The sequence below is a fragment of the Branchiostoma lanceolatum genome, chromosome 1 (genome assembly GCF_035083965.1).
Source record: "Branchiostoma lanceolatum isolate klBraLanc5 chromosome 1, klBraLanc5.hap2, whole genome shotgun sequence".
In the NCBI taxonomy this organism is placed as follows: domain Eukaryota; kingdom Metazoa; phylum Chordata; class Leptocardii; order Amphioxiformes; family Branchiostomatidae; genus Branchiostoma; species Branchiostoma lanceolatum.
In genome coordinates this window covers 41024997-41051026 of record NC_089722.1, presented here as the reverse complement: position 1 = coordinate 41051026, position 26030 = coordinate 41024997, and the positions used below count along the sequence as shown (strand labels likewise).

Sequence of the window (26030 nt, the reverse complement as noted above, 5' to 3'; positions counted from 1 at the left end):
CCATACCCGGCAGACAGCCTTGTGGCGTAACAGTACTAGCACACCAGGTTTGTAATCTCCAAGCAGATCCAACGCTTGCAAAGACCGTGTCCAACTGGCAGAGGAAGTTTAAGAAACCTCCCTTGCCAGTTGGACACGGTCTTTGCAAGCGTTGGATTTGCTTGGAGATTACCAGGTCTGTACTAGACAGTAACTACAAGCTACATATTCGGGAAGCTCTATTTGATGCACTCACACCTGGAAGGACCCCTACTCTTTTTGATATCACGAAGTAAGAAAAATAGTCAATGCGTGCCCTACGTATAGGCTTTGATACATGTACCTTACTTGAAATTACATACAGTGAAGAACACATAGTTGCGGATTGGGATTTTCAAAAGAACGATAGGGCACCTCATTGTATATTTCGAAACAATTTCTAATTGGGACCGTAGCATAACTTGGTATCCATCCCTGTTCTCCGTGGTTGCCTTATCCAGGACCCGTTGCCATCTTCACCACCCGAAAAATAGGGTCCTTTGATAGCTAAATCCCAACAGATACTGGGCTTACTGTGGCCTCGGGCACGTTTAAGAACCGACCACTATTGTAGGTACAAGCGCAGTCGCACGCTCCGGTTTGCGCTTGTAAAAAACAGCCGGACATTCCTCAGTTGTAAAGAGACTAGCAACCCCTCCCCGCGAAGGCGCGAACTTAACAAACCTTGCTGCAGAGACGGAATGGAATCTTTAAGTCATGACTCATGTATTCATGTGCGCTGCGGGGCACAAGATTAATCAATAATCTATTTCAGCAGATTTAGTGTTCGGCACAGTTTTTCACGTAATATGATCTGTGACATTTTAAGTATTTCTAGTGATCAGGGATATCCGTGATTTTAGCTGTTATTAATTAGTTTCGTCATGCGGACCTCAAGAAAGATGTGTATAATGCGACAACAAACAAACACGCGTATTAAAAGCACTCAGTCTGACCCTACATCTGCTTGGAGATTGCGGAGTGGACCTTAACCTTCACCCTGGAGTCACACCTACTCAGCCTGTACTGGTACCGGTAACAAGTCGCCGGATGTAACTTTACTTTAGATTTACCGGCCGGTCCCAGTAAACCTCTAACTAGCTGGTGTACGCGCGCTGAAAAGTGGTTCTACCGGTTGGTTGGGGTGTCTCGACACACATGTATGTTACCGCAAAGTGTCGGACATTATCATATGAAAGGAACAGACTGTCTTCGCAGTATTCGCGGAGTCTGTGATGTTTTCCGGTCATTCTCGGTACGTTTTGCTGTTGTGTCACCAGGATCAGAGATTGTTGACTGTTGTACGCGCGCTGAAAAGTGGTGCTACCGGTTGGATGGGGTGTCCTGACTCACATGTATGTTACCGCAGAGTGTTGGACATTATCATATGAAAGAAACAGACCGTCTTCCCAGTTTTTCGTGGAGTCTGTGATGTTTACCAGCCATTCTCGTTGTTGTGTCACTACGTGTACGTGGTCGAACGGGCGCCAGGATCAAAGATTGTCGTCGTGAGGTTGTTGGATACTACTGCGGTGTCTCTTGAGTCCTAGTGGCGACCTTAATTGGCCCTACAACAGACAGGCACACAGAAAACATTCGGAAGCTACCATTCCCAGTATTCTAGTAGGTTAGACGAGTTATCGACGGCTTGTGTTCAACTCCGACCATGGCGGCCTCTGCTAACATGAGAATGCTGGATCCTGCCAAGCCCGGGTCCAACAGCCAGGGGGATCTCATACCCGCCGAGGAAATGCTGACCCTGGTCCCGGATACAACCCAGAACGGCAGGTGAGACGACTCGGTCAAAAATATACAGTTTATTAAATGAATGTAGCCCTTTATTTGCTTATGTAGGTTAGACATCCAGGCTGGATGTCTAACCTACATAAACAAATAAAGGATGATCCAGGTAAACAATATATAAAGACAATTCAAACTCTACAACTGGATAAAGTTGAAATCCTTTATTGTACATTTTTGCCCCGGCCCACTGGGCTAAGCACAGGTCACATGTTAACAATTATATACATATAAATGTACATGCAAAGGTTTAGTCTATGCGTAAACGACTAGTATTCTCTAGAAGTTTGTTATGCAGGTAAAGGTGTGTGTGTGTGTGTGTGTGGGGGGGGGTTATAAGGCACTGGTTGTTTCGTTCATGGGGTCTGCATGGGGATACCGTCAACGCTCTACGCTAAATTCAGGAAGGCAGTGGGTTAAATTCGGCAGGCTAACTTACTCCATGCGTCTATTACGCCATGTATACGTACGTTAAGTTTGGAGTGGTGATTCAGGTACTAAGAAGGCCGTGTTACGAGCGTGTATCGTGTAGCGTCCTTGGTCCCAAAGGCCCTGGAGGCGCCTTCGCATTTAGTCAGCATGCATGTTCAGCGTGATTGTGAGGGAACTGTAGCCTCCGATACAGGCCTCCCGCACGGCGATTTTCAACTTATCGGGGCCAGTACGGCGGTTACAGTCCCCGGAGCAGATACGGGGCTATATTTAAGCAGATACGGTCCCCAAGCAGATACGGCCCCAAGCAGATAATGTTGAATAATGACAAAAACAGAAATATGTTAAGTTTATGTTAAGTTATCCTTCTGTATCCTGATTTGTTATGATTTTGCAATGGCTCCCTTGGAAATTAGTCACTTGGTTAAAGGAGTCCTAAACTCCAGAAGGGGGTATTATTTTTCAACAAATGATAATTTTAGCAAGTTAAAAATGCACACTACTTCACAGTGTACGGCAAAGTACCCACTAATTCCGCGCGCATCAAAAAGCATCCAATAGTCTACTAAACTTAACACACTGACTGGCACCACACACCCCTCTCTATAGTGGCCACATGTCATCTGTAGTTTTGGGGTCACATGTCCTGAAGGCCACCTGTGAAAGAATAAAATGGTTTGACGGAACATGCTTCATACATGTACCGGGCACATCAATTTACCCTGGCTAGACTGGGCTTTTTTTGGGATATCTGGGATTGGGGCCAACTGAATTCTAGGAAGGGTCACCAAGTTTGGTAGTCCTAGCATATGTTTTTTTTTTTTTAAATAAAACTTTATTGTCATTCTGTACAAAAATACAAAGTACAAGCAGTAACTGTCAATAATGTGCGCTGTAATGTGGACATACAATCATTCATATTTTTCTTAATAAGCATTCGGATTTAAACAATGTTACGATGTCCATTCGATTCGTTCTGTACTTAAACTTACAAATTGGGTTTTCCCCAGCAGTATTAGTTCATTAATGTATTGAAATTGTTTTACATTGGAAATGTTGTATCCTAAGATTACATCATGTATGGTTAATGACAGTGTATATCCATATTCAAAAAGGAAATAGTTTTCAACTTCTGACCATAAAGGTTTTACATTTATACATTATTAAAAAAAGAAGTGTTCTATATAGCAAACGGCATCACAGACAGCATATGTTGTTTGGCAGTTATACGATGTCAAAGTTGGCGCGGGCACTTTTAGCCCCCCCCCCCCCCCGTCTAGATAGGGTTAATATATAACCAAAAATTTCCGCCAATGGAGCTACTGATAACTAATAGTATACAATTATTCGACGAAAACATTCTCCAAGTCAGCCCCTAAATTATACGTTTCGGCTGTTGTTACCATGTATTTGCAATTAGCCCACGGGCATGAACTTGCAATAAACTAAATTATAATAAAATGAGGGTGAACTTGGCCAGGGGAGACCGATGATGTAATCGCGCCTGGGGCACCCGCGTACCTACAAGTACAAACACAGCGCCGAGAAAACGTACTGTTATCTCCAAGCAGATGTTATGGTGGGAGACCGTAACGTTTTATGACTGCCGACCGGGCTTCTCTGATAGCCAACCATCCCAGGACGCTGTCGGAGTTCAACCTGGCAATTGAAAACTTTACGAGCTTCCACCCACTATCTGCTTGGAGATTAGAGAACGTAGAACGTCGGTGACCACGCCTACGAGTAATAATGTAGGGGCCTGTAATACAGCGTAAGACCGCACGATGGTTTCATGATACTACAAATGGATTGAAGTTCGCGGTAGTTTTACAACGTAAACAGGAGGTGGATCTTTTCCAGAAGCACTTAAGGTGTATAATGTCGCAGACAAAAGCCTCATGACTCTTATCTTGGCATAATGTTGGTGCATGTTTCGCTGCTGTCGACGTCTAACCATTGCATGCCATGATATAAGTGTAGCGCCATTCTTTCCTTGTTCATATTTTGACATTCATTCATTCATTCATTGGTCTAATATAGAAACAATAGGGACCCAAAATCTAATCATATTTCGAGGTCTACATACATACCCAATATCAAGACAATATCAATCCATTAAGGCCTTCTCGAGATATCGTGTTCACACACAAATAGACAGGTAGACACGTACACGAAAAACGAACGCTAACGAAAAACTTTGCCAAAAGTAATAAAAAAATACAAAATTAAATAATAACTTTATTGCAAGTTCATACCAAAAGGCTAATTACAGACAAACAAGTACATGGAGAAACATGGAAATCGAAATAGTTATCTAGTCTACTGGGAAAGTTCTATGTTAACTATGGTTGACTATGGTTGGGTTTGACTTCCTTTTGTCTTGAAGGCAGTGGAAAATAAAGTGACCCACGTTTTGTATCGTAAGTAGGTTTGTTGATTTTAGTAGAAAGATGGATTTTTGTAAATTATTCAAATTGTGAAAGCTAGGAGGATTTATGAAAGCTGTTTTATATAATTCGTTTCTTTCGACGTCATATAGAGGACATTGACAAATAAAATGTATTTCATTTTCCACTGCGTTCATTGTACAAAACTTACACATTCTCTCGTGAGCAGGCAGCTTTTTATATCTACCCTTTTCTATTAAAAAAGAAAAACGATGAACAACCGTGACTTGCCAAATTTGAAAAGAAAAGATTTCTATGTTTACAGTCCCGCCCCTAGGGATATCGATAGTCAGCGTGTGTGGAAATTAATCACTCCGGTTGAACGAACATCTAGACAGTGGGCAAACATCCGAACGTGTGCCGAGTCACACTTCAATTAATGATAAGTCTCCAGGGAGGGCGTGCATACTCTCCAAGCAGAGGAGGGGTTCCGGCAGGTTTTTGGGGTGTTTTTAGGCGTTTTTGTCGGGCTTTCTACTTTGTCTTAGTAAAAAGCCCGACAAAAACGCCTAAGAACACGTCAAAAACCTGCCGGAACCCCTCCTCTGCTTGGAGAGTAGGCGTGCAAAGTTTAGAGAGTAGGTGGTGCCGTCTGCGCTCTACGCTAAAAGTCAGAGTTGAACTTCGGCTAGCTGACCTTGCTTTACGCTTTTAAACTGAATCACCAATTGCTCTAGCCTATACGTGGAACGCACCGTACACACTTCATGCGGTGTGGCTACGAATTACATGGAATCAAACGGCTGATTACTAGTACGTTCTACGTAAACCCACATGCAGCCCCCCCCCCCCCGTCTAGCCTGAGTGCCATCATAGTTAGTTTACCTGTTGGTTAGGGGATGGTGTGGAAGCCCCCTAACTAGGATGACACTTAAAATACACTAAAACAAGGCTTCATAAAAGTACTAACTCAAATTTCAAGTCTCAAAACTTCAGCTGTAACTAAAAGGTCCTAAAAGTCATAAGAGTCTGTTTTATAAAAACAGAAACAGACTACCCTCCAACAGCAACTCAAACTACTCCAGGACTTATTATTACCTTCCTACAATATGCTAGGATGGCATATTGGACCTAGTCTCCAAGCAGACCCAACGGTTGCAAAGACCGTATCCAACTGGCAGAAGGAGTTTTTAAAATTTCTTTCGTCCAGTTGGATACGGTCTTCGCAACCTATAGATCTGCTTTGAGATTATGTTGGACCCTCTCTCCGTAGCAGACTCCCACAAACGATTCACTCTATTTGGCCAATTTCTACTATTACTCCAGCCATCCGCGGAGCCTGGTAGAGGCTAACTTTTGCCAAGGATACCAGGACTTACTATTACCTTCTGAAGTACACGGTTCCTGTAAGAATATTGTAATCACACGTAAAACCAACAGTTCGGCGACGCGGTAACATAACCAGACATGACCTCTTAATACCCAGACGCGGCTTGTTTGCACACTTTTACAACCAAAGTGTTCAATGGTCATGACGTCACAAGGCGTGTCGATGTTGGGGTCATCTCAAACTTGCAATCGTCTCCTGAAACGTTGGATTTTTAATCATCCAGCAAACTCTTGTCCTCTCCTCTCTATTTCTATTCCCTGTCTGTCCCCTCTAACATACTGTGTTCCGGATTTTATACGTTTAACAGCAAACGTTTTCTGACAGATCGAGTCATGATTCTTCATTTTTCCATATTAGTCATTATGGGAATGTGGCGAAGGAATCGGTCGCAAGGGCCCTGAACAGCCTAACGCCTCCGTGTACAGACTTGTACATGTTTAGTCATACACGCAGTCATGGTCAGTCATGCACAGTGTTCATATCTGAGAAATCTAACGGATTCCTCTCTGTCTCTGACTTTGATACGCATATTTTAGTATGCGCGATCACACTTGCAGACTACTACATGTACATTAATCGTTTCCCCACTTTCTAACAGTAGTGGGCGTCTCTAGCTCTGCGCATGTCCGTGGAGCACAGATCGTGACTGCCAGTTTTTTTTTTCCGGCACGCAACCCTCCCTAGCCTTGTAAGCATACCATGCTTTTGCCTAGCCTCTACCAGGCTCCGCGGATGGCTGAAAAATAGCAGAAATTGGCCAAATAGAGTGAATAGTATGCTAAGGAGTCGGCCACGGAGAGAGGGTCCAATATGCTAGGATGACATATTGGACCCTCTCTCCGTAGCCGACTCCCTTTTATAGCATACTATTCACTCTATTTGGCCAATTTCTACTATTTTCCCAGCCATCTGCGGAGCCTGGTAGAGGCTAGCTTTTGCCAAGGATACCAGTATTTCATTCTTAGAGATGAAATGTAAAGGAAACATGCGGATTGACGATACATACATACTTGTCCCGACCTAAGGTCATGTTGATTTGATTATATGGATGACATCATGCAGGGGACCCCAAAACTGATGCGAGCGTGCGATTTTTGCAATAGATTTACAGCATGTATTTTATTATTTACGATTCATAGTATGGGCAAAAACTTTTTTATGGAAACGAACGGACATTGATGCGCGCGCGGATGTTATCCACATAATCAAATCAAAATGGCCTAGCGCTAGCCTAAGCTGGAGTCCACACTGTCGCCATGGCCCGAACAGCCCACATACTGTACGGTAACAGTCACACACCGACACCCTTACGAAAACGACATGTCGCCGGAAAGCCGCGGGGCGCATCGGCTTGGAACTTACCCATGAAACCAAATCTCACGATGTCAGTAAAGTTCTTCTGTACACGTATGTACATATCATAAAAGGCGTGATCTTCGGAACATACTTTGACTCAGAGCAGCTTCTCTGACAGCCACCAAAAAAAACTCGCCCATCGAAAAAAAATGGGCAGTCAGAAAAGTTCAGAAAAGCCAACGTTCCGCCCAACATCTGCTTGGAGATCAGCGAGGAAGAAAGAATAAAGGTTGTTTGTAAGGATCACGCGAACTTCTGGCGCGCTCCCTGGCAGGTGAGAATGGTCTAGATTGTCGCTTCCCCCCGCTGAAACCCGATATTTCTCGCCCTGCCCGGTTACGAACAAGTCGTCTGATTTCTCTACTGACCCGTTAAGGGCGCAAGGTCGCGCGACACGCACAAGGACCGAAGTGTAGCACAGGTACCACTTGTAACCACGGAACCACATCATACAGGTGAGTTTTTACCTTGTTTTCAGCAGGAAGTGAGCCGTGTACTCACCCAGAGACACTTGTAAAATGTGCAAACGTGAACCGCAAATTAGGACCAGAGTTAAGGGGTGGGGGGGGGGGTGAGTTTGTACCCGCCCGATTTACAACTGTAGCGCTATTCTATACCCTCTTAGCCTCGTCCTGTGTCATACAGTTTGACCTATAATCGCGAACAAGGACGTTATTGTACCTGGCGTTCAATAGATTCTACTGCGACGCGAAGTCGATCACAATTCGCCTGTGTACACGCTACAACGTCAACGGACGGCGTTGGCAAGCTTTCAAACAATACCAGGGCACACACAAGTAAAGGATCGTAAAGGCTTAGGCATCGGACACTTCGTCTTAATAAAACCACCTTAAGTCCTGTTCGTTTTGCCCTAAAAGTCACTAATCACGTGGAGCAAGCAGGCCCATAATTTAGGTCGCGCATAGCTCGCGTTCCTCGTGTCTTGTGCACAGCGGGGTACAATCTGATATGTTTCGAATTAGACAGCTTGGCACTTACACTAACGTTTATCAGAAGTAAATGGACTTTAATCTCGGCAATCATGTAATCAATGAACGATTTCGACGGGACGGCGCTAGAGGATCCTAGAGTAGTCAGCACTACGGCCTCTACCAGACTAACTACGACTAACTACGCCGGCTATATAGGGAAAATATTTGCCAGGGTTTCACTTGCAGGCTCCGTTAGGATGGCAGATTGGACCCTCTCTCCGTAGCCGACTCCCTTAGCATACTATTCACTCTATTTGACCAATTTCAACTATTTTCCAAGCCCTCCGCGACCTATAATCGCGAACAAGGACGTTTTTATACCTGGCGTTCCATAGTTTTCACTGCGACGCGAAGTCGATCGCAATTCGCCTGTGTACACGCTACAACGTCAACGGACGGCGTTGGCAAGCTTTCAAACAATACCAGAGCACACACAAGTAAAGGCTTGGGCATCGGACACTTGATCTTTTTGCCCCAAAAGTCACTAATCGTCGAGCAAGCCGGGCCAAAATTTAGGTCGCGCATAGCTCGCGTTCCTCGTGTCGTGTGCACTGTGAGCGGGGTGGTACAATCTGATATGTTTCGAATTAGACAGCTTGGCACTTACACTGACGTTTATCAGAAGTAAATGAACTTTAATCTCTGTAATCATGTAATCAATAAACGGTTTTGACGGGACGACGCTATAGTGGTCAGCACTCGTCTCTACCAGACTAACTACGCCGGATATAGGGAGAATATTTGCCAGGGTTTCACTTTCAGGGTTCGTAGGATGACAGATTGGATCCTCTCTCTGTAGCAGACTCCCTTAGCATACTATTCACTCTATTTGGCCAATTTCTACTATTTTCCCAGCCATCCACGGGGCCAGTGGTAGAGGCTAGATCAGCACAAGGATCCTTTGGTTGAAACGCACGTTATTGTAAGCCACTATGATAATGCTGGGACGAAGTGCCAAATTAGGTTAGTTTCGGAATGTTTACACCCGGGTTGAAGGGGACAGGACGGACTCAACAGTCAGTCGCAAAGTTGCTGTCTCACCGTGACATCATACACTTGGCGGGGTGGGGCAATGCATTACAGTTCCAAGTACTACTCCGAGGACTCTGTTCATTTCCAAATGACCGTAGAAAAATAAACTTTAGCTTTGATGCCAGACCACTGATCTCTGTAATATCTATCGTGTATAACTGTTACAGTGGGGGTTCAAGCGCCTCCAACTGACCAGTCTAACTGGTCGCGACCTTTTAGCCTTAAGTGGTTAAGGCGTGCGTGCCTGTGATCTGGGCTGCCGGTTTCGGCGTGGGTTTCGAATCTCGGTTGGGATCACTTGTTCCTACTCGCTCCTTTGATTTGTACTTGATTTCTACTTAATTTCTACTTGCTCCTTTGTTTCATAACTTAAGGGGCCTGTTGTAAAATTTCCCAGGGGACATGTTGGCCCTAGAGCCGAGGACGTGGCCCTGGGGACAGTCGACGTCTGGTATCCAAGCTAACGACCTTGGCGCATAGTTGTGTGAAAGAGAAAATGGAGAAAGGAGGGGGAAAACTTTTTACAGGGCTTTTACAGAATCGTTATTTTCTTACAATACCTGTGGTTGTGGACGGTCGGATGCTATGATTTCCATGAATAAAAATGCATTTTTTTCGAAAAGTATTCTTTCTTATGGGGAGGGGGGGGGGGTAGTACAAAATGCTTTCTCATTTGTGCCATTAAGGTCAAAAGTCATGCGCAAGATCAAAGGTTAATGGATGGTGTACCACTCAGTACCAGGAAGTCAAATACAAGTTGCAAATGGTTATTTGAAATTTTCAAACAGATGGGTAGCTATATAGCTTCATTCAACTCTGACAAATTGTTGATGTTTCAGAGAACCGTCCCTACCCTTTTAAATACAAGTCTAAAACGTCCCTTTGTTATCGCAGATATCGCATACATAATGTTAGCAACAGATCGTCTCCGTATCTAGAATCTCTCCCTGCTTTGTAAAGTTTGTATAACCTACGTAAAAGCTATTTCTGTTAACGCATTGTAACCATTTAAAAGTGCATTGTAATTCGAAACCATTTTACTAGCATTTGTATATTGTATTCTGGCCACTTACCAGGGCTTGCCTCCGGTTTAGTTCTGTAGCCCTGGCCGCATGTGTCATTTCACACTTCCAAATAAATCAAAATCAAATAATCAAATACCACTTGTATTGATCCAAAGTCCCAAGGGCAGGAACCCTTTCAATAGTAACAAGCCAGGCGAGCGACAACGAACTTGGATTCGAACTCTGGGTCCATGACCTTGTAACGATAGATTTTTCAAACTATATACTTGTCATTCTTGTTTCTTTCACTATAACTTAGTGTTCACTCTTTTCACTGTAACCTCTGTATCGTGAACTTATCATCCCCGTGAAAAACATGTTGTAATTATTCATAATTCCCTCACACATCGGTTCCGTGAAGTTAAAGTTCAGTGAAAATGTCCATTTTCCTTACACCGTGAAATTTTGCTGCCGTGAAGATAAAGTGAATTACAGTAGTCTGGATGCCAGACCTCCGGTCCCCCCAATATCCTGTTTCTCAGGGACTAACTCTGGGATAGCCTGGATTCCAGCCTTGTTAGCTTTGGTCACCTCCTAACGTAGCCCTAGTGGAAAGGGGGTGCATCCCGGCAGTTTCCCATACTGTATGTAAATTCAGAAATGTTCGCGGTGGTTTACGTTCGCGATTTTCGCGGTGAGCTCTTCACCGCGAACTTAAAACCACCGTGAAAAGCCGTTCCATTGTGTGACTAGTAGTTTCCGGGTTGAAGGTCCGTGTAACGCCGTCAGGTTTATCAAGGCAGATCCTGATATCGTTGTTTACATGCCGTCTGAGCAGACCATGATGGCGCGCCAGAACCGACCTGTCACAGCCATGGTTACTAAGAGCTGACGTCATCCCATGCAACTACACTTTACTAACGACATCGAGTCATGTTGTCAACATTGTCACGTTGTAGCGTGCGCGGTCCCCACTGGTTAATGGCCTTGATGCCTGACTGTTTCCAGGCTAGGGGTCAGGCATTTAAGTACCAAAGTTATCAACCAAGGATTGATGTGTTCAAGAATTCGTAATTTCCGAGAAAAATAGTAGAATAGAACTCGCTGTCATCAGGTACTGTAGGAGCACCCTCACTAAATAGCTTTAAAGAACGGCTGCAGTTAGAGGTGCAAAGAGTAGGTGTTACAGACCGTTCAGTGTAAGTTAACCAGCTGCTGTCGCGCCGCGTGCCTGCGAAGCTGGTGTGTTACGCCGAATGGCGGTTATACCGGCTAGAAAGATATAGATACAGATACAGTTAAACGCACATAGCCTGGCATCCAGTCTACCGTGAATTGGCTATGCCAAGCTTTCCACCACCAGGGTACTAAATAATCGTTGGCTCCCGGTCGGAGTTTTACGTAATAGGAGTTTGATTGGTCAATCAAGGGTCAAAGAAACTCCTACCGCGTGAAACAGATGCAAAAGATGACCTAGCGACCACCAGGAGGCAGAGAGCTCCGCCTGCCCTTTGACCAAAGACAGCGCGGCCTGGCCACGACACATGCCGAACTATTAAGAGCACTGATTGATGAATGGGTTCCAAGCATGTTTTGTAATTTGTATAAGTTTGTTCCTGTTAAGTCATTTTTACACCTGGGTGGAGTGAGGAAAGTCGTGCCCTTTTCCAAGGGCAAAACATCGGTGGCATATTAGGGGATTCGAACCATGACCTCTGGGTTCTCCGCCAAACACCCTAACCATTACGTCAACGCGGCGCCAGCACCGTCAACGTTCGGAAAAGAAATCGGGGCACATCATGATAAGAAGATCACAATCTTCCCCACCAACCTCTGCTTGAAGAGTAGTAAATTTGCACATCATTTGTGAAACAGCCCTTCCGGAACTGTGCTTTATTTGCATGCTCACCACACCAATAGGAGAACAAAACGTTGAGAAGATAAGAGACAAACATAGTGGGATGAAACATAAACACGCAGCGCCTATTTGTACTGTACCGTATTTGCGCAGTAAGTCCTGGCCTTTCATACTGACTGACAGAACTAGGGAACGTTTTGTAAGCAAACATAAACATTCAGATACGCGCAGGTAAGTATTTGGGAACATGATGAACTGACCTAGTGAGATAAGAAGAGTGGCAAACCTGTCATAGTAGGAAGTTCGCGTGGTTTTTATTTCGCGCTGAGGCGAAAATGGAGTGTTTGCAGTGGTTTTGCGGCAGTGCTATAGTCCCATACTGTCACAGTATTGGACAAAATGTTCGCGAACATAAAACACCGCGAACATTTCTGCATTTACAGTATATTTAGTAAAGCGGAGTGCGATAATCAGATCAAGGCTTAAGGAGGTTTGGTTAGAAAGATCCCGAAACACATACATGTAACGTTACAGTAGCGCAAAACATGCACTCATGGCAATTTGTCTGATTGAGGAAGGCGTGCCCTGTTTACAAAAGGAACACTCTTCCAGAGTTAAGACTACCGCTCGGCCTCCTTGAGATGACATGGTGAGATGTAAATAAGACAGTTACAGTGTCAGTGGCCGGTCTCAAGTAAATAACTGTTTCTAACTCACGTAGTCTGTCGAGCTCGCTCAGAATCATCTCATAGCTAGTTGTCGCCATATACAACTCTGTCGCCCATCGCTGCAGACAGTTGGTAAGGAAAGGAGGAAAGTTAAGTAATCTTGAACCAGTTTAGCTCAAATGAACTCAATGAACAGATGAGCTTATCTTCCACTGGTCGTGACAGAGAAGACAGACGTTATGGGCAGTATTTACAGGTTCATTATACCGGGGGAAATTCCCCTAGCTCTTTTCGACAAGCACAATGAACAGTGGTTAACGTCCCGTCCTAAGGACTGCGACCCTTTCCGGTAGCGTGCATGTCGGGTGAGTGACACAGCCGGGATCGAACCCAGGGCTTCTTGTTACAGAGGCAAGATCGCTAACCAATGGACTGCGCGCGCTACGGCGTAGGTCCAAACCGCTGCCTGCTTCAAGTTCTTCGATATAACGTTGGGTAACATAAATTCGGGATTTTTCCGATAATGGTTGACTGAAATCAATCTAGCAGAACAATAAACCATCCTTTTTTTCCATAATTCTGTCAGTATCATGTACTATCTTTGCACTAATCATATATATGGTAGATTTTGTCTCTAGTCGTGCTGACACCATAATATTTAAACTTGAAACTGCTGTCGGACAGGGGGGCACATTAATTCGGGAGAGAAGATTCGTCTTGAATATCTTACCGCTAATCTCATTTTATACAGCAGCTATTCGTTCCATCCTTGGCTTGAGGAGAGTGCTATGGATATAGACGTGTCCAAGTAAAAAAAATACACGAAAAAACGGCCGTACCGCACACATCAGGCCAGTTCGGGAACAACCCGTGTGTTGAGTCGGTAGAACTTCACTCAAAGTCGGCCCATCGTCATCATCGGGCAACGTGTAACGTTACATTATTCATGGCAAGTTAGCTGGATGCCGTAGCAATGGTAATACTACTATGTCCATGTGTTCCTTGTTGTGTTAGGAGCAAACTTTGAGGAAAATATCTTCCTCAGTCCACTATCACACGCAGCATTTAGACAAAAAAGTGTTCCTCACAAACCTTTGTCGTCTGCTTGACAACAGGATTCTGGTTAACAATATGGCGGCGGGAAAATACACGTGCCGTAGGTTGTAGCAACAGAGAGGAGTTTTGATGATTGATCACACTTAGAATCCAGTTGCAGGTTAGCAAAAGAGATTGTAATAAGTTGTCTTGTAAATAATTGTGTTTAGCAGGAAGCGGATGTGACATTTTTCTTATAAACCAGTCGACAACCATGTTGTGTGATTCTCCCACGAAGCCCTCTGACTGTTCCAATAAGGGACGGGGAGTTTTTGACCTCGTCGCCTTATAATCCATGCTTATCGAAGCTTTTCAGACAGTGTTCTGAATACGTAAGTCTGTCAGGTTTGCATTTCTAGCGGTATTACTTATGTTGCATCTAGCACATATCCCTAAATACCCCGTTTTCGAAAAATCGCGAATTTAAGTACCCCGCGAATTTATGTTACCCAACGTTATGTCTTATGCGGTCTCCCGCGGTTTCTGTTTCCATGATTCAGGTTCCACAGTAGAAGTTTGTGTACTTATCTACCTCATCATTTCTAACACGCGCTTTGATTTTTCTTGCAGTTTACAAAAACAGCCGCATCGAGGAATCTGGGAGAAGATGCAGAAGAAATATGTTATGGCCGGTGCTGCCGTTGCGATAGTCGTGGCGCTAGTCATGGCTATCGGGCTGGGCGTCGGGCTGTCGACGAGACGATCGCGTCAGGAGAAAGTCGTTGGGGAGTCTTGCCAGGCGGACAGTCCGCCCGTGGGCAGCGGAGGGCCGTACAGTCGGGCTGCCGTCGCGGCAGATGCCGGAAGGTGCTCGGAAATCGGCAGGTAAGTCTGAATAGTAGCCTCAAGAGCAGGCTCTCTTTTTGGGGCTTATAATGTACTTTTTCTGCTGAATTCTTTTTGTACTGGGTCGTTTGTGCGGCCAGTCCGTAACTATTTGGCTTCTACATGATGTACATGTAGGTTACAGGCTGACTGCACAAACGACACAGTACAAGAAGAAATCATCAGCAAACAGGGATCTCCCCAGAAATATATAGCAGGATGGGGGGGAGGGTGCCGGGCACAGGATACGTGTCGCGAGGGGGGAGGTCTGGAGGGGGCGCACAACTCTCAAAAGGAGAGCGGATGTTGCCTTTTGCCTTTTTCAGACATAATGGAAGTTATCTTCTGCAACTTCAGCTTTACACCTGAAATTTCTAGTTTTGAGCAAAGTTACAGGCTTTGCTGGGTAAAAATTGGAAAAAATGCCCTAACATTGAAAATCAACAGGATGGAGCTGGGATTAGAACAGGATGGAGGAGCGCCACTGTACCATTCTTTAGGGAGACCCCTGGCAAAAGTACACTATAAATACACCCCCCCCCCCCCAAGACCCAGACCGCCTACTATGGTGGCTATCTGAATAGCCTGGTTGCCAAACCTGTCGGCGCTGGGACTCGTCAGTCATGATAGGTTTGGATACCAGGCTAAAGTTTGAAGACTTTAATCTGATCGAATTATCAACTTTCTTATACCTTCCCATGGATGTGTGGCCCAAGGGCTATATGAAACTGAGATTGGCGTCACTCCATGCATTGTTTGGTGTGGAAATGACTTAAACAGTTACATTTCTTTAGAGCATTACCGATTTCATTGTACGTTGATATTCGGGACGACCTATGATTGCATAGTTTACTTGATAACTTGGAAGACGTTTATGTTTTGTTCTGATCTATTTTGTCACAGTGATATCCTTGAGAAGGGCGGTTCTGCCGTGGACTCCGCCATCGCGAGTCTCCTGTGCGTGGGCATCATGAACGCGCACAGTATGGGGATCGGCGGGGGGTTCTTCATGACCGTTTACAACAAGGAAACCAACACGGCAGATATCATCAACGCCAGAGAGACCGCCCCCGCGGGAGCCTCCGAAAACATGTACGCATCAGCGTCATCTACCACAGGTACTTGCTAAATTAGTCTGAGAGTAGCCTCCATAGCAGACTCTTTGGGCCTTGTTTTGGGACACTTCTTGCTGGTGACTTCTTTTCGTACTGGGTGGCTGTTTGATTTATAAGATGCCCTTTAGCCCCTTTAGGGGCTAATCTTCCAGGGCTCATTACACAATAAAACAACATAATACATACACTAGATAGAGCCTAATTGTTTAGGGCTGGCTGCACAAACGACCCAGTACAAAAAGAAGTCATTAGCAAAAGCCCAAAAAAGGCAAAGAGATCCTGCTATGGAGGCCAGTAGGAAAATTGGTACAAACTATGTTCACGATGTCATGATCTTTTCCAGTGACGTATTTTCGTGACTGTTTCTTCTCTGGTTGAACTGTAATTTCCAACACAAAATTTGTCTTACTATAACATGTAGCGTTTGTCTTTTGTCTTCTTTGTCACGGCCAGTAGAAGACTAGCTCTCCATTCAGTTAACTGGATCGAATTCACTCTTACTTCTCATTTCTTTCCAGGCGGACTTGCCGTTGCCGTACCCGGAGAGATCCGTGGATACTGGGAGGCTCACCAGAGACACGGGAAGCTGCCGTGGAAGGACCTGTTCCAGCCGGCTATCCAGCTCGCGGAGGAGGGATTCTGTATTGGCAATGCGATGAGTATAGCCATCGACCGTAGCAAAGATCTGATAGAGAGCCCAGAGAGCCATATGTGGTAGGTTGACTTGAAAAGAGAGTTTACCGGTGCAATGGCCTAGTGGGTAGAGTGTTCTCTTTGCATTCGGTATATCGTGAGTTAGATCCGGGCCGAGTCATACTAAAGACTCTTTTTTCAAAGAGTTTGGTCAATGCAAGGCAATATTTGACCACTTCTAGGTATTGAACTAGGGATTGGTTGATAAAGATGATGAAAAGGCTCATGAAAAGTTCAATCACATAGAACACTCTAGGCAAATTTTGACTTTCTTTATAAAGATCTGTTTTGACTTTTAGAAGCCCCTTTAAACCAAAACGCTGATTTCGTTCCGTTGTACCGTTATTTGTGCACCCAGAAAATCTGTACAGATATGAATAAGTTCTGAACTTATGGAAGAAAAAGATTAATCGATCTTCGTCTCTGCTTGTTCCACCAGTGACGTTTTCTGTGACGAGAACAACAACGTTCTGGGAAAAAACCAGATCATGAAGCGGCCGCAGCTTGCAGAGACGCTCCGTGCGATTGCTGATGGAGGTGCAGACTCCTTCTACACGGGGGAGATCGCCAAGAATCTAGTGAAGGACATACAGGACGCGGGTAGGTCAAAGTTTGATGAATTTTAGTCTACAAGCAGATTAATCGGTGACAGAATCGGTATATATTAAGCAAAGACAGTGCCTCTTTGTTTAATACTTCTAGTAATAGCGATTACTAGTATCTTACCCGAAGATCCGCTTGCAGATTAATGCCTTTTATATGGTTAAGTGATGCCATGTTGTAGTACTCACAAGATTTCAGCCTTTTCAGGCTAAAGATTACGTTTTCATTTCTTCATCCATTTTGTCACGATTGTACCTTGCTTTGTTGTATGTGGGACTTGATACTTGAACCACACGAACACATAAATCGGGAAAGTGTCGCTACAAATGTCGAATCCTTAAGTCTCATGACCTCCCTGTGTACCCTTTACTTTTGCAAGGGTGTGGCAAAAGATCATAGACGTTACAAGAGATAGTAAAATCTTTTATTACCTTGGCGAAAGGGAAGTATTTGCTTTTGGGTGAGTCTGTTCGTCCGTGTGCGCCTCCACATTTATATTCACACGCTAGGCACGTCGGGGACGTCACTGACAGGAAGTTAGACAAAAGGTCCCAAAATAGTTTATGAGAGGTTATCTCATTCCATTTCTTTAATTTCCTGCCATATGAATGACTAGTGTGTTACGAGGCCGATGGAGAAATGCATAGACCGAATCAGCCCGAAAGTCACAACATAAATGGATAAAACAAGAAATTCACAAGAAAACTGAGGTATCGCTATAAAATCTTCGATTTCTTTTTTCATAGATGGAATCATCACAGAGCAGGACCTGCGTGACTACCAGGCAGAAGTGACTCCTCCTCTCAACATCTCCCTCGCGGGGGGTCTGACGGTGCTGTCGTCTCCTGCTCCGTCTAGCGGACCCGTCTTAAGCCTCATCCTCAACATCCTGGACGGTAGGAAGACATAGTTTTACGAATAATTGGCCGAACCAAACCAAACGAAAGCAATCAAAACACCCATTCCTTCTGGTTATACGGCCATAACGTCATAATGCAATCATAACCTCCCTCCAGCTAGCGGATATAAGTCTCATCCTCAACATATTAGACGGTAGGAAGGCACTGCTAACTTCGTCTAGAAGGCTGGTTTTGCCCAAAATCCCACAGGAAGTCATCGAAATGCATAGACAGAATTACCAAGGAATTCTATATCTGTACCTGTATATGTATATGTATATAGCCTGTATATAACACACCAGTTTTTTGTATAGCCGGTATAACCACCCTTAAGCTTCAGTGTAACATACCAGCTTTTGTATTTATATAGCCGGTATAACCGTCCTTTAGTGTAACACAACAGCTTCTGTATCTGAATCTGTATAGCCGGAAAAACCACCCTTCAGTGTAAAACACCGGCTTCTGTATCTGTATACTTGTATCCGGTATAACCGCTCTTCAGGGTAACACACTAGCTTCTGTATCTCATGGTATAGCCGGTATAACCGCCCCTCAGGGTAACACACTAGGTTCTGTATCTGTATAGCCGATAAAACGGCCTTCCCTTCGGCGCAACACAGCAGCATCGCAGGTACGCGGCGAGGAAGCAGCTGGCTGTATTGCAATGTCATGATCCGTCACGCCTAACCTTTGGGCATCTAACTCAACATTTAGATTCACAATAAGCAAGTAAAATAAGACATTCACACACAAAAAAACTCACAAAAAAAGTCCACGAAGGTATGAGATCTTGGATTTCTCTTTGAACTCTGCAGGTTACCGACTGAACGCCTCCAGTGTGGACGGAGACGATAACCAGATCCTGACATACCACAGGATTGTGGAGGCCTTCAAGTTCGCCTACGCCAAGAGAACTGAGCTGGGGGACCCCAACTTCGTAGAGATCGAGGAGGTACAAAACCTTCGGTTGTTTCAAAAGACCTTTAGGTTCAAATCAAGTATCAATTTGATGAAGCTTATTCTCCTGTTGAACTCCAAACCTGCCGCGACACACTATGGAACAGCATGCGTTGGAATGCGACAGTCCGCATTTATAAGCTGTTGAAAGAGGCTACTATTTTCCATTCTAATTTCCCCACTTTTTCAGACGGTCAATGTCAGTAGGTAAGATTAGAGTAGTAATATGTTATATTGTTCATCACTGTCTGTCAGTCCACTCCGTGTTACATGTACATGTACTTGCAATTAGCCTACGGGCATGAATTTGCAATGAACTTTCTATCAAGCTGAATTTTGAATAGTGTTCTATTCTTTCTTCCTTAAAAGCTCGTCAGAAACATGACGTCCCGTGACTTCGCTGACACCCTGCGGCTGAGGATAGACGACTCCACGACGCACAACTACACGTACTACGGCCCGTCCTTCGCGCTGTCACCTGACGGCGGCACCTCACACCTATCCGTACTGGGACCTAACGGCGACGCTGTGTCCGTAACCAGCACCATCAACCTGTAGTAAGTCAAGCTTTTGTAACGTCACGCTTCCGTAACATCACGTGTCCTGTACGTCCCACTGTCGTTAAGTCGCATGTCCTACACCTCACACTTCCGTAAGGTGACGTGTCCTGTACGTCAAACTTCGGTAATGTCACGTGTCCTGTACGTCACACTTCCGTAACGTCACATGTCCTGCATGTCAAATATCCGTTACGTCACGTATTCCGCAAGATGACGTCTCGTCACGTTACACTTCAGTAAGGTCACGTGTCCTTATATCACACTTCCGTAACTAAACGTGTGTTGTACGTCACACTTCTCTAATGTCACGTGTCCTGAGCAGCTGGGTCAGCACTTTTGAAGAAGGTCTGTGTTGCAAAATAGGGTAAACGTTCCAAGATTGGGCAAAACTTGACTCAAGATTCAAACGATTATGTTTTTGGAGACCCCTATCTGTTTGTCTGGGTATTACCATTGTTGGTGTCTTTCTTCGTTTCTGATCATTGCATGTTGTACTGTTTTTGATATCCTTCAATTGTGGCCCTAGTTTCGGCGCGAAGTTGCGCTCTCCGTCGACCGGCATCATCCTCAACGACGAGATGGACGATTTTTCCACCCCAAACCTCACCAACGCTTTCGGGGTGCCGCCTTCCCCAGGTACGTGCATGGGTACATAGCCACAGCAATTTAAATGTTATGTATCACATTCATCAGCGAACCTGGTGTGTTACGCCGAATGGCGGTTATACCGGCTATATAGATACAGATACAGATAAGTAGGTATGTACCCATCTGAGTAATGAGGCTGTTATAGCCTTTTTAACGTGCCCGAGGCACCTCCTCGATCAACGGACCACCATTTCACGTCCATTCGGAAAGACGAATGCACCAACAACCAGGATGTCCTTCCCGGATTCGAACCGGGGTCACCAAGTTACCAGCTAATAGTCACGGTTCAGATTATGACAACCAGAATTCGCTTACTTTTAGAATATCTTCAGTACAACATCCAACAATCGTTACCAGACCTTAAGCTTGTCTAGAACACGAGATATCAAAACTGGAAGTTCTGCTGCAGAACCAAGGTCAAACACCAGAGGGTTCATAATAGACATTGACCTTGATCTACCCACATAACAAATATCATCACCATCCATTCAGATCCGTGAATGATTTCATCAGGTTGGCGAATGACTGAATAGCAAGGTTCTTTTATTCACAACCAAGCATTTTACAAGAGCCGACGTTTCGTTAACTGTCTGTCGTCTTCATCAGGGACAATTTCGATGACTGTCTGTCATCTTCATCAGGGCAATACTCGACTCTTGTAACATACTTGGTTAAACGGTTGTGAATAAAGAACATTGCTATTTATCCATTCAGATGTTCTTAAATTTTGCTGGACACAAATATCCGGAAACACATCCAGACACACACACACACCAAAACCGACACCCCAATTTTTCACGGAGGTCATAATCGGTGTACTGTGACCATTTCCCTTTTCTCATCAGCCAACTTCATCCGGCCCGGAAAGCGCCCCCTATCGTCCATGGTGCCTGTCGTCGTGCTGGACTCCAACAATGACGTCAGGCTGGTGGTCGGGGCTTCGGGAGGAACCAAAATTACCACGGCAACGGCTTACGTAAGGACACTTTTCTCTGTAAAATCATTTTCATATCCAGATACGCACGAGGTTATGGAGATCAATCTCTGACAATGAAAATCAATACTAAATTGACGCAACAGAAGTAGAGGAACTTCCGTAAGGTCTACTACAACATCTATGTAATGATGCACAAAAGTAGTGCGTTTGATGTTGTAGAAACGTGTCAAATATGCAATATCAAACTCTCTAATTGGTTTATACAGACATTGTGTGTATGTATGTGTGTGTGTGTGTGTGTGTGTGTGTGTGTGTGTGTGTGTGTGTGAGTGTGCGTTTGAAAATATATGTGTATTTGTGTGTGTGTTTATGTATGTGTTTGTTTATATGTATGTATGTGTGTGTGTGTGTGTGTGTGTGTGTGTGTGTGTGTGTGTGTGTGTGTGTGTTTGCATGTATGTGTTTGGTATGTGTGTTTGCATGTATTTGTTTGGTATGTGCGTTTGTATGTGCGTGAGTCATAGAATTTCTTCGTTATGGCTATTGTCTGAATTTACTTTGACCATCCATGCGTCCACCACGTTGACTCCAGGCGGCCATGCAGCACCTGTGGTTCGGACTGAACATCAAGGACGCTGTGGAGAAGCCCCGGATGCACCACCAGCTGGTCCCGCAGCGGGTCGACATTGAAAGTAGCAGACTGTTCACGCCACAGGTGGGTACGGATGGGTCAGGGATTAAAGGTTAGAGTTAGGATTAGAGACGCCAGAATTGGGTAGGGAGGGGTTAGGGGTTAGAGTTAGGATTAGAGTTGGGTAGGGATGGGTTATAGACAGAATGTTCACGCCAGAGGTGGGTACGGATGGGTCAGGTTAGAGGTCAGGATTAGGAGTTAGAGTTAGGATTAGAGACGCCGGAGTTGGGTAGGGATGGGTTACAGACAAAATGTTCACGCCAGAGGTGGGTACGGATGGGTTAGGGGTCAGGGTTAGGGGTCAGGGTTAGGGGTTAGAGTTGGGTAGGGATGGGTTACAGACAAAATGTTCACGCCAGAGGTGGGTACGGATGGGTTAGGGGTCAGGGTTAGGGGTTATTAGAGTTGGGATTAGAGACGCCAGAGTTGGGTAGGGAGGGGTTAGGGGCCAGGGCAGGGTCAGGGTTAGGGGTTAGAGTTAGGATTAGAGTTGGGTAGGGATGGGTTACAGACAAAATGTTCACGCCAGAGGTGGGTACGGATGGGTTAGGGGTCAGGGTTAGGGGTTAGAGTTGGGATTAGAGACGCCAGAGTTGGGTAGGGAGGGGTTAGGGGTCAGGGCAGGGTCAGGGTTAGGGGTTAGAGTTAGGATTAGAGTTGGGCAGGGATGGGTTACAGACAGACTGTTCACGCCAGAGGTGGGTACGGATGGGTTAGGGGTCAGGATTAGGGGTTAGAGTTAGGATTAGAGACGCCAGAGTTGGGTAGGGATGGGTTAGGGTTCAGGGTTAGGGGTTAGAGTTAGGATTAGAGACGCCAGAGTTGGGTAGGGATGGGTTAGGGTTCAGGGTTAGGGGTTAGAGTTAGGATTAGAGACGCCAGAGGTGGGTAGGGATGGGTTAGGGTTCAGGGTTAGGGGTTAGAGTTAGGATTAGAGACGCCAGAGGTGGGTACGGATGGATTAGGGTCAGGGTTAGGGGTTAGAGTTAGGGTTAGAGACACCAGAGTTGGGTAGGGTCGGGTTACAGAGAGAATGTTCACGCCAGAGATGGATCTAGTAGGGATTAGTTAGGGTTAGACACAGAATGTGACCACCAGAAGAAAACCAGTAGTTTGAGCCGTCTTCAGGAATAGTGACGTACTGGCATTCCTTGCTGGCCGTTTTGACCTTCGTAAGCACTTAACACCATTTTCCTCCCTCCACTCTGCCCTCGGTCGGCGAGGTAGAATGCTGTGGAAGGAGAGGGGCGAGCACCACTGTGCCCCTTATACAGTGGATTGACAACCCACTACCCCTACGGCCTGACAACATATGGGACTGCCTTTTACATAGACATGTTTATTCTTGTGCATTTTTTAATCTCCAAGCAGATCTATAGGTTGTGAAGACCGTATCAAACTGGCAGAAGAAGTATGTTTTGCAACCTTGGATTGCTATACAAGATCCTTCTTCCAGTTGGATACGGTCTTTGCAATCCATTTGGCCTGCTTGGAGGCTATGCATTTTTATCTATTCATATCCAATGTTGAATATCTTAGAAAATATGTGTTTATTCGTTCCAGGCTGTTCTGGATGGACTCCTACAAAAAGGTCACGTTATAAACGAGGCTGGCTCGGCTATAGTCCAGGCTGTGGCGAGGGTCGGGTCTGACGTCATCACTGCTGCATGCGATTCCATCAAAGGAGGCTTCCCCGCAGGGTTTTAAAGCAAACTTGTTAAATGTTATATTAAGAAAATTTATCCGTTGATTATTTTATCAGGTTGGTGAATGATTGAATGGCAAATTTCTTTATCACAACCAATGAGTAACATAACAGCTGACGTGTGGAACCCCATTATTGCTGCTTATCTCTATGCATGTGACCGCCTGTTAGCATCGACACATAGCTACAGTGCATGATTGAGCCTGTTATTATTGCCCTGAAAAAAGTGACATACGGTCATTGAAATGTAGGCTGTTATGTTTGTCCTTGGTTGTACATAACGAACTTTGTTTTGCAGCGAAAATTATTTTATGGTTTGTCACGACGTTTATTGTTTAACTGTTCAGATGTACTTTTGTACTTCAATATATCATCTAATGAAAGAAATGATAACTTTCTTCTTCGAAAGTGGTTTACATGAAATCCTTTTATTTCCCCAAAAAAGAATTGACACTATTGTCTCAGGGATACTACCTTGTTCGCCTTGACTGTTTTGTGTAACTCGATGTCATGTACTGATGTATCTATTAGATAAAGTACTTTCATGGCTAACTAGCTTGGGAAACCGGCAGAAAAGTGACCGTGTGGATGCAAAGGAAATGCCGTTCAACGTCGACCTTTAACCCTTGTCCTGCTGGCTTTTTTTAGCGCAATTTATTTCATTTATTTGATTTCTTAATCAGGTCATTTTGCCCTGACTCTTTCTGCCCTGCTGTGGCATAGTTCAATGACTTCCGCATTCGGTTCGTTTTGCTGCGGTGTGATGCGCTCAGCTGAAAAATACCCCCAATCTGTACATATAAGGGACCCAAATATAAGCTCTGTAATGTGCAACCAATATATATATATATATATATATAAATATATATATGGGTCCCGTAGGACAAGTGTTGTTAAGAACTGCAATTTTTCAGTTTTCATTTAACTCTTTTCTATGATTAGAATCGCATAAAATGCAGGAGTGTTTGTAATGTAGAGTGTAGAGTATTTGGCTGATTGTTGCATGAAATTTTTAAAATTTACGCTATACGTACATATATGGGCAATCGATGCCTATTATTGATTACTATGCATTTGTTTGTACAATCAATCTCACGGGGTACAGATACGCACTGGCACTGAATAACTATTAGGCATTATTTCAATCAATAGCGTTCGTAGTTTTTATGACAGGGTTTAGTGATAGTTTACATCCCATCATAAGTTAAATAGATTCTTAAATACTAATAGACGGAACAGCATCTGTGTAGAGCATCTATGTGTATAGGGTGTACATATAGGCGAAGTTTTAGATTTTTTATTCGAACTAAATAAAGATGGGACCAACAATAAGAGTATTGTGATCAGTCTATGAATCGCGTGCATGGTGTATGCTGTTATACAAGTAGTATGACTTGGTGCATCTGTATCTGTATCTATATAGCCGGTACAACCGCCATATAGCGTAACACACCAGCTTCGCAGGCACGCGGCGCGGCAGCAGCTGGTCATATTACATCGAACGGTCTGTTACAGCTAGTCTTTGCATATCTGACTGCAACCGTTCTTTAAAGCTACTGAGTGAAGATGCTCCTACAGTACTTGATGACAACGAGTTCCATTCTACTATGGTTCTCGGAAAATACGAATTTTTGAACACATCAACCCTTGGCTGATAACTCCGGTACTTGAAAGCATGACTATTTCTAGTCCTCTTCTGAGCTGACATGAGATACTTATCAGTCAGTACGCCCACAAGTTTATTAGTCATTTCGTACATCATGCAAAGTCTGGACGTTGTCCTTCTGTCTGTAAATGAAAGGATGATGAGAGGAAATCGAAAACGCAGTCAGTCCGTGGGAAGGTAAATTAGCATTTTCCCTAATTAAAAGATTCTCCCTGGTGCCCAATTAAAGATTATATTGTGCCACCATCAAGTTCACACCTTACAGCATATTGAAAGGAAAATCACATCTAGTAGTAGACAAACAAAAGCAACAACAACAAACTAGAATTCTTGCAAACTGTGAGGAAGACGTTTAAAATCCCGGCCACTACTACGCCCCACCCCCCCCCCCCCGTCGAAATCTCTGCTTGGAGAATACTTCTTGTCCACGATGAGTAAGTTTAGGCAATGTAAATATCGAACGCTTTGCCGTGAGAACTTTGGTCTTTTACATACCACCCATCCACTTATATGATTGACATCTTGACACCAGACCACAGAGTGACAATACAACAGCCACAAAATGTAAAGGCTGTGCTTGACATGGGGCAAACCAGGGGCACTATTTACACATGCTATCTTAAGCCGGCCATATACTTGTCTTGAGAGGCGGAGAGGTCCTTAAGTACATGGAACACGCCTTCTTCAATCAATGTG

The 26030-nt window shown here is 44.6% G+C and overlaps 1 protein-coding gene across 2 annotated transcripts; it reads left to right on the top strand.

Annotated features, from left to right (window-relative positions):
- The first annotated feature begins 1151 nt into the window (after positions 1-1151).
- Positions 1152-25000, top strand: LOC136423313 (glutathione hydrolase 1 proenzyme-like). 2 transcript variants are annotated; one of them, XM_066411440.1, is made up of 12 exons: positions 1152-1806; positions 14603-14857; positions 15761-15975; positions 16491-16686; positions 17105-17265; positions 18015-18164; positions 18983-19119; positions 19494-19681; positions 20211-20320; positions 21178-21308; positions 21862-21984; positions 23527-25000. In XM_066411440.1, the coding sequence occupies exons 1-12, from the start codon at positions 1685-1687 to the stop codon at positions 23668-23670; spliced, it is 1932 nt and encodes a 643-aa protein (XP_066267537.1). In that variant the 5' UTR covers positions 1152-1684; the 3' UTR covers positions 23671-25000. The 2 variants fall into 2 exon arrangements, with proteins under 2 accessions (XP_066267537.1, XP_066267544.1); XM_066411447.1 differs by lacking the exon at positions 1152-1806 and adding an exon at positions 7633-7838.
- Positions 25001-26030: the final 1030 nt, after the last annotated feature.